Raw genomic sequence first — 8,351 nt, 5'->3', positions numbered from 1 at the left:
CAATATTTGACTGTACAGCTTGCCTCTCAACTCTGTAACGGATCTGCAGCTTGCATTCCACAGCCTAAGCTTTGTAAGGGGGCAGAAGCTGAGTACTTAAGAAAAGAGTCTAGCTTAAAACAGTCAAGCTGCTTTAAGGCCAGCATGACTTTATTCTTAAGACCCTGGTCCTGCAAGCGTTCAACGCCTAGTTAATTCAATGGTCATTGTAAACTCTGTAAAGGATCAGACTCTGGGTGGCTGAAGTAGGAGGAGGAATCATGTGAAACTGAGCTGCCTCTAAGAAGCTGAAAATGTACCACATTGTAAGAGTACAGAGAGATATCTTAGGCTTCTGGCAGCATGAAATTCCTAACTGGAATGCTGTAAGAATCCAGATTCTCCACTCAGAAACTTGGTGGTAGAGACCTTATGGAAATAAGACAAATTTCAGCCAGTTGTTTATGTTGAAACCCTTGAGACTGAGAGAAGCTCTGATCTCTGCAAGACAGGTTTCAAAGCTGTAAGAAAAGATAAAAACCGTAACATGCACTGAATTATTCTAATCACAAAGAGAGCGAGAATACATTCCTTAGGACAGATTATTCTAGAATATCAAAATGTTTCTACTTTCAAGTGGGTAATATTATTACTACTCAAATTGCCTTTATTAAGCTTTAAAATTTACACTACTCTGCAAAGAACAGAAAGACACTACCCACCTTTTTTTTTTTCTGTTTGGAGACAGAGCCTGATGTTACTGTTCGGCACTTCCTACTGTTCTGAAAGGCTTCCTTTGCAGCTCGGGGAACAGAAAGATTTTCAGGATATTTAAAGCAGGCAGAGTGTAGCAGGGCCAGCTTGCATACAAACTCTGTACATGAGGCTTGACAAGCACTGATGCGGTCTGTGAGGTGTCTGAGGGAGGATTTCTGTAGGTTTTGAAATAAAAAAAATAAAAATAAAAAAAAGAATAAAAGAATAAAAAAAACCCACAAAAGGATTTGAAATGATTGTTGGAAATTTAGGCTACAGTTATTATTAACATTTCAACACAGCTGTCTCACGTAAACCATTTCAGTGACCTGTACAGCCAGGTGCTTTCCGGGAATCAGGTGTCCACTGACTCACTTAAAAGAGACCAAAATAATCAAAACCACCCCATTTGTGGTCAAACAATACCAAGGAATCAGCTACTTTTTCAGGTGCTGGAGGATAGATTTGCAAAGAATGTGATTCTTTCTGCATTTTTACTGGGAGAGAAGGCAGCACAAACAGCAAGATACATCTACTTAAAACTGAAAAGAGTTTAAAGAAAAAACCACTGATTTCAGAACTTTTACAGGCCTGTGGTGAGATTCATCTCCCCTAAATAGACAGACACTCTAAATGTGTACATCTAAGCTAGTCTTCTTGGCTTTTTTTATTGTTGGCAAGAGATAAAAACACATCTAGGGTGCAATTCAGCTACTTTTAGATGCTGCTGCCGGGAGAGTCTCACAACTTCGCTCAGATACGAATTTCACTGCAGACAGCTGAAGTTAGATCAAATCCCACCCCGGCGGCCTCCTACCAGTTATGTCAGACATTTTACAAGCTCCGTTTGCATTAATAGGGCTGTCTAAATGCGCTCAGCCAGGCACAACCTCTGCATTTCTCCCGAGGGGATGGAAATCAACAGATGAAATAACCAAATTGGCAAGACCAGAGCTAACGCACCGCTGCCCGGCAGCACTCCGAGCCCTCGCCTTCCAACAGCACACCTCTGCGAGACCCCTTCCACTGCTCACGCCTGCATTTAGCAGTATTTGCCTCGCCGGTAGAGGGGTTTTACCAGCGAGGCTGCCCTCAAGGGCCCCAGCCCTGCGCTCCCCACAGCACTCGCCCAGCTGACACCCGGCTTGGCTGCCCCTCAGAGCCCGGGCGTCCAGCTGGGAGGACAAGCGGGTAGCGGGGGCTGTAGGAAAGCGCCTTCCTCCAGGGCAAGGCCCCGAGGCGGGGAGCCAGCACGTAGGGCACAACACAGGCAGGCAGTGTGAGGGGAAGAAAGGAGGCCTGCGGGCTGCGGCCAGCCTTTCCCCTACAAATGCCGGGCGGGGAGGAAAGAGACCCCGGTTCCCACTCGGGAGGAGCCGAGCCTGAGGTGTCAGCACCCGGCCCGGCCAGACGCGGCCCTGCTATGCTGTGCGCTCTCAGCCTCCCTCGGCGGCCCGGGCCGCCTCAGGGGACAGCTCGGGGCGGCCTTGAGGCGGGGAACGAGCCCCGCTCCCCAGCACACGCCGCTCCCACCGGGCCGAGGCGGCCCGGCCCCGCCCTCGGGCGCTGCCCGCCCTTCCGGGCCGGCGGGCGCCATGCGGGCCGGGCTGTGGGTGAGGGCGGCGCACACGGCGCTCAGCGCTGCCTTGACGCTGGGGCTCTTCCTGCACCGCACAGGTGAGGCGGGGCCGCCGCGCCCGGCGCCCGGCGCCCGGCCGTGGGGGGCTGCCCGCCCCGGGGAGGGGGCGGCCGGGGGCCGGGCCCTATGGAGGGGCGGCAATGGCCTGGGTGCGGGCTGTGCCGGCCCCTGCGGGGGGAAAACACGGGCATTCTCGGGCCTGCCTCGGCCTCTGGGCCCCCCTGGGGTGCCCTGAGGGCAGGGGGGGGCTGCGGCGCGCTCGGAGCCCCTCCCGTTACTGCTTCTCCCGTTCCCTCCTCACGCCCTCTCGCCGCCTGATTTCGCCCCGTTTTCTCCCCCGTCGGTGCGGAACCCCTTTGTTAAGGCCAGAGAAAAATTCTAAACGCTTCTCAAGGAACTACTGCTTTCTTTTTTTGGGGTGCCTTTCAGATCTGCAGAAGCAAGTGGAGAACGGAGAGCTGCTGCAGCCACTCATCTTCGTCTTACTGGTTTTGTGCTCTGTCCTGCTGTACTTTAAGGTGTCTCTCATGGATCCGGGTTTTGTTAAGTCTGAAGAGGAAGTGAAGGTATATCACTTCGTGAATGGAAGAAAGTGCTGGGGCTATAAAATGTATAGGCTTATTTTCTTTTTCCCACTCTGCTAGGTAAGAACAATCTAAAACAGCTTCTGTTGCACTTGGCGTAAAGGAGGCGTACACAGACCATTGGAGACCAGGCCTAAGAGTCTCCGGTTCGCGTTCTGTAACTGCAGCGGAGTTCACAGATTTTAAGCGTGTCTTTTACACCACACTCCTGTTGTAAGCACGCTGTGCCATTTGAGCCTAAGTCCTCTCTTGCATCAGAGGCTGCAGTACCCTATGGAATATATACATGACCTTTGTTATGATAACCACCGCTAAGTGGTACGAGCGCAAAAAACCTGAATTGAATGGCAAGCTTGGAAGAAAGCGCTCTCTGCAGCTCTGTGTATCGAACTGTTTATAGATTTGTTGCCCTCTCAGAGGACATGTACACAAACAAGTTACAGTGAAGTAAACAGAGATGCAAAGTTCCATTAACTGAGAGGTAGTTTACTGCAGGTTCAACCGCCTTACAGGTTATGTAGGACAAAAGCCTTACCAGTTTTAATCATCCATCATTAATGTAAATGCTGGCTGTGTTATGAGTAAGTAGCACTGCTTATACTGAAAAGACATCATTGTTGTCTTTGGAAGTGAAGTCTAACTGTGTTTCTTTTTGTCCCAAAGCATAGTGTTGGGATCCGTGTGGTATCTTGTCCACAATTACTTCTGCCTCTGTGCAAAGGTTGTTTTGGTGGTTACAGTAGCCCGTTCTCTCTTGATGTACCTTAAGTGTCTGCAGTGGAATTTCCTTACATGGTATTTACAGCAGCTTCTGTAGGACTTCTAAGGAATTAATTTAACTTCCCTAATGATAGAGGTAGCCAGCACTGTGTAACTGTCAAGTAAAAGGATCCAGACAGCTCAGTCACGCCAAGTGCGATAATAGCTGCTGTACTTCAGACAGCAGCACACAAAACCTGCTTAGTCACTCTCTTTCTCTTTTTCTGTAGGCAGGCAAGAGTGAAGAACAAAGCATGGTGATACCCCAAGTTCCAAGTATTATTAAGATGCGGCGTTGTGGTTACTGCATGGTGAAGGTAGGCATTCATAACGCGCAGAAAAGGACGAGATGAGTGATTTGCAAGCTTACATTTTTTGGCAGCATCTTTGTTCAGCTGCTGTTGCCAGTATTTTTCTGCTCTATCATTGCTGCTTGCTGGTTTGGAGGCATGGCACATCTGATTAATTCTGTTAAGGGGTCACCCTTCTGCTGAAAAACTCACAGAAAAAGTAAATACAACTAGCAAATTGAATTGCAATACACTCCTGAATTGAAAAGTGATCCAAACAAATTGTGTAGCTAAATATGTAGTAGTGATGGACATAAGCAGGTATGCTAGTTTTTGAAGGCTGAAACAAGTCCCTGCTGGCTTATAGAAACAAGAATCTTCTTTTGCCATGGGAAAATTGTATTCTACGTTCTTATTGCCATGTCAGCCAGACCTTGCAGCATTGTCAAAAAGGTTATTTTGAAGATACCTTGATGGAGAGTGGGAAAGGCAGTTGAGCATGACATAAGAACTGTTGGTAATTGTGAGCTTGTTTGGAGACCTAAAAACAGAACACTAGACTGAATTGTAAAAGATAGCATGAAGGAAAAATCAGAGCAATTAAATTAGCTCTTAAAACAGTTTGCCTAAAGCCTAGAAAGGCTGTTTTTAGAGTGATCCTTATCAGTTTAATAAAAACAAGCATTATCCCAGCTTCCATAAATTCCTGAAGAATATCTACCAGGAGAAGTGAGCTTATTGCAAGAGGAATAGCTGGCAAAACATCTATATACTTCAAGGAGCAAATCCTAGGAAGCACTACTTTTCTCAGCCAGGTCTTTCATCTTCTCTATTCCTGGTGCTTGAGCTGCTTTCCTGTGCAAGAGTCTTGGATTCACACAGAATTAGAGACAATTCCCTTCTCTATGCAGTTCCATAAAAGCATCCTATCCCTGCCCACTTTATTTCAGTAGCAGTGGTCCTAGTTTTTCACCTCAATACTCTGCTCATGCTTTCCTGAATAGACTGATTGGCTCCATCTCCCCACTTTGCACACTGAGCTTCCTATAAATAGGTAGATAACAAAGAAAAAGTATAGAAAGAAGTAGTGTGGGAGAGTCATTTGATTTGAATCTCACTCATTTGGATCTGTACCAGGGGAATCATGATCCCCTTTAGTTGTCTTGGCAATGTTCTATGTTGTGCCATTATCTCAAAATGGAGTGCTTTTGGGACAGTACTGCTGTGGAGGGGAACAGTTTTTCATGATGGTGGACTCCTTCTACCAAACAGGGAGTTGGACAGCAGTGGACTATTGCTAGTGTCTTTTTCTTTTTTGTTTGATTCTGTTTGGCAGCAACCAATGCGAGCCAAGCACTGCCAGCTGTGCCAACACTGTGTACGGCGCTACGACCATCACTGTCCTTGGATTGAGAACTGCGTAGGAGAGAAGAATCACCCCCTCTTCATAGTCTACTTGAGTGTGCAGCTTGTAGTTCTGCTGTGGGGAGGCCACATCGCTTGGTAAGGCCTGGAGGTGACACTTCGACCTCTGAGACTGCAAAAAGTTCTGGTGCTCCTAGAGCTCCACTGAAGGGTTGATGTGGAACATAGCAGTGACTGTGTCGGCTTTGGACTGGCTTTGTTATCTTCACCCTCTTTTGTGTCCCGGAGATCAGCTCTTGGGAGCCCCCTAATCTGCTGAGGAACAATGTAGATGATGAATAGCTGAGCAGAATCTGATAGTTCGGGTTTCATTGTTCAGCTTTGTTTTAAGCTTAAATTAACAGAATTAATAACAGTACAAAAGCTAACTATTTATTCTTCAGTTACTGTAATACAATTTTTGTTCACAAATCTGAGTACTGGAAACTCCCAAGAGGGTTTTCAGCTGTACACCTGTTTGGGAGAGGAGTTAACGGAAGAGGTTTGTCTTTCGCAGCTGTCAGGTGAACCAGCATCTTTTAAACTTCTTAGAATCTAAGTTACTAATGGTGCAGTCTCTTAAGAGTTGGTGGTATATTGACTCTCTTTAGTTCGTAATTATCAGAAGGTCACTAATTATGAATCAAACTTAAATGTGCCATCCAGTTTGCTTGGCTTATGTAACTAGTTCTACATCTTTAACTGTTAATTTACTTCTCTCTTAACTGAAAGGTCAGGCCTCTACTTTGAACAGTCCTGGGATTGGCTGCAGCACAACATTTTCCTCCTCATGTCCTTCTTCCTGATAGTCATATTCACCATGGTTGCCCTGCTGCTGCTTATTTCACACCTCTATCTGATCTCATGCAACACCACCACCTGGGAATTCATGTCACATCATCGCATCCCCTACCTGCGACACTCCGAATTGGAGAATCCTTTTGACCAAGGGGTAGTCCTCAACCTGTGGAGATTCTTCTGTTCATGCCACCTCACCACATGGGAGAAAATCTACTTTCACAGGAACAATGAGCCTGTCTAGTCACAGTAGTACCTACTTGGTAGGGTGCCAACACAGCTGCAGCTTGCTGGATAAAGCTTTACTAATGCAATTGCTGCTGTTTCCTTGCGTGGAGCTTTAGTACATCATGAACTGTGCAACATGTTCCACAACCTGTTTATCCTGCAAGTTACATTTCAAGAATAGTCAGGGGTTTTATATATGAATACACTGTTCAAGGGGAGACACTGGTTCTGGGAAGGCCAGCAGGGCTGGCTTCTGGACTAGGCAAAGGTATCTCTGTAAATTTACCTCCTTTTGTTAACTGCATCTACATCTCTTCAGAAGAGATGCAAGAACACTGTGAGCATCCATGTTTACTTCTCTTCCCCAAAGTATGCCTCTCCTTTTGCTGCTAGGGAACTGCAACTATTACAGACAAAACCAGCCACCATCAATATGATTCCTGTGGCCTGCCCTCAACATAGTTCTCACTGTGAGAACCGCAGTGCCTTTTGTCAGTAGTGTTGGGCACGTAATAGAAATATTTGAGCAAATATTTGGACAGTCAAAAGCAAATTTCATTTTGAGCACATGCCTAAACTTCATGCTTTTCACAAAGATTTGAGTCTTAATAGTGTTAATGTGCATGAGAAACAGCTGTAGGGCACCAAATTCAGCTTACGAGATAATTAGCCTGTACTTTGTGATGCCCCAAACAGCTTCCCAACAGTTTTTTCTTTAAGTTGATGGCACTGTTTTAACAATTCATAGACTATTTTGAATGAAGTCAGCAAAGAATGATACCATCCACTTTTCTTTGGACATAAAAGTAATACTTGCCTACAGAATGATTTCTGCAGGTGACTTCCTGCTCAGGCCTTTCCTGTAGCTTGTGGGGAGAGAACCAGTACTTCTTGCCTAGCTTAAGTAACACTGTTGGTAATACTACTACCTCAAGATACTAGTAAAATTTTACTAAAAGAATACAAAGTTTCAATGCTGTTTTACTAAAAGAATACAAAGTTCAATGCAAGAGGAAAGATTCTAGGTCCTGTTTATTTCATTGAGATTAGAGGGTGCTGATAGCTTTCTAGGGTAGCAGCAAGCTTGTTTTCCATTGTAATAAAAGGTCATACTTCAAGTTTCCATGAGGAACTAAAAGGAAGTTTGGGGTGACCAATTTTAGCCTTAAAACCAGAAAAGGCTGTGATAAGAATTTTAGTGCTGACCCTTTTCTGTTTAAAAAAACAAAACAGCACCACGACAAAACCTTAGTTAAAATTATTTTGTGCCTTAATTGCCTTGGCTCAGGAATTAACACCAGCCCAAAAGCACATCTGGCAAGATGGTAGGATGCACTCAGGGTTTAAAGTTGATGAGCAGTCATGAAAGGACAGTGTAATCACTAATGCAGCATGATAGTCCAAAAGCAGCTTAAAACCAGCAGAAGGATCCCTTTTTTGACCAACTCCAGAGTTTGTAATCTGTGTCCAGTCTGGTTTGTTCAGAGTAGAAACTCCTATCAGAGGGATATCAGAAAGCTAAGAATTGTTTTCATAATAATGGTATACCAGCCAGAAAGGATTCTGCAGTTTGTTTGTGTCAGTGTGGTGCCTGCTTATCTGCCACGTAGCAGTTTCTGATTCTTCAGCTATCAGTCAAAAATTTGTCAGCAGGTACTACAGCTCAAAACACACAGTTTTGCTCTGTTTGGTAATTCTTTTTTAAATGCACTAGGAGGATAGTTTACAGTCCTTTTATTTTACTATAAACTATAAATTAAAAGATTAAATATGCCTTTTTTGTTCCTTTATGCCTCACTCTTTGAGCCCAAGTTCTAGGTTCACCTGCGCTAACACTCCACTGTGCTACTTACCACTTTACAGAGGCCCTGACCTTAAGAAAAGTCACAAAACGCACTGTAGGAGCCAACAGCA

At 45.3% G+C, this 8,351-nt stretch overlaps 1 protein-coding gene across 1 annotated transcript; it reads left to right on the top strand.

Annotated features, from left to right (window-relative positions):
• Nucleotides 1-2,330: 2,330 nt before the first annotated feature.
• ZDHHC12 (zDHHC palmitoyltransferase 12) lies at nt 2,331-6,453 on the top strand (the record flags this gene model as incomplete). The annotated part of the gene is made up of 5 exons (XM_082009187.1): nt 2,331-2,412; nt 2,804-2,940; nt 3,948-4,034; nt 5,344-5,510; nt 6,144-6,453. 5 exons carry the CDS (start codon nt 2,331-2,333, stop codon nt 6,451-6,453), a joined length of 783 nt encoding a protein of 260 aa, XP_081865313.1.
• Nucleotides 6,454-8,351: the final 1,898 nt, after the last annotated feature.

Source organism: Phaethon aethereus, assembly GCF_964289735.1.
Source record: "Phaethon aethereus genome assembly, chromosome: 20".
NCBI lineage: Eukaryota > Metazoa > Chordata > Aves > Phaethontiformes > Phaethontidae > Phaethon > Phaethon aethereus.
The sequence above is the reverse complement of the archived record's forward strand: the minus strand, read 5'-3'. Positions and strand labels throughout refer to the sequence as shown.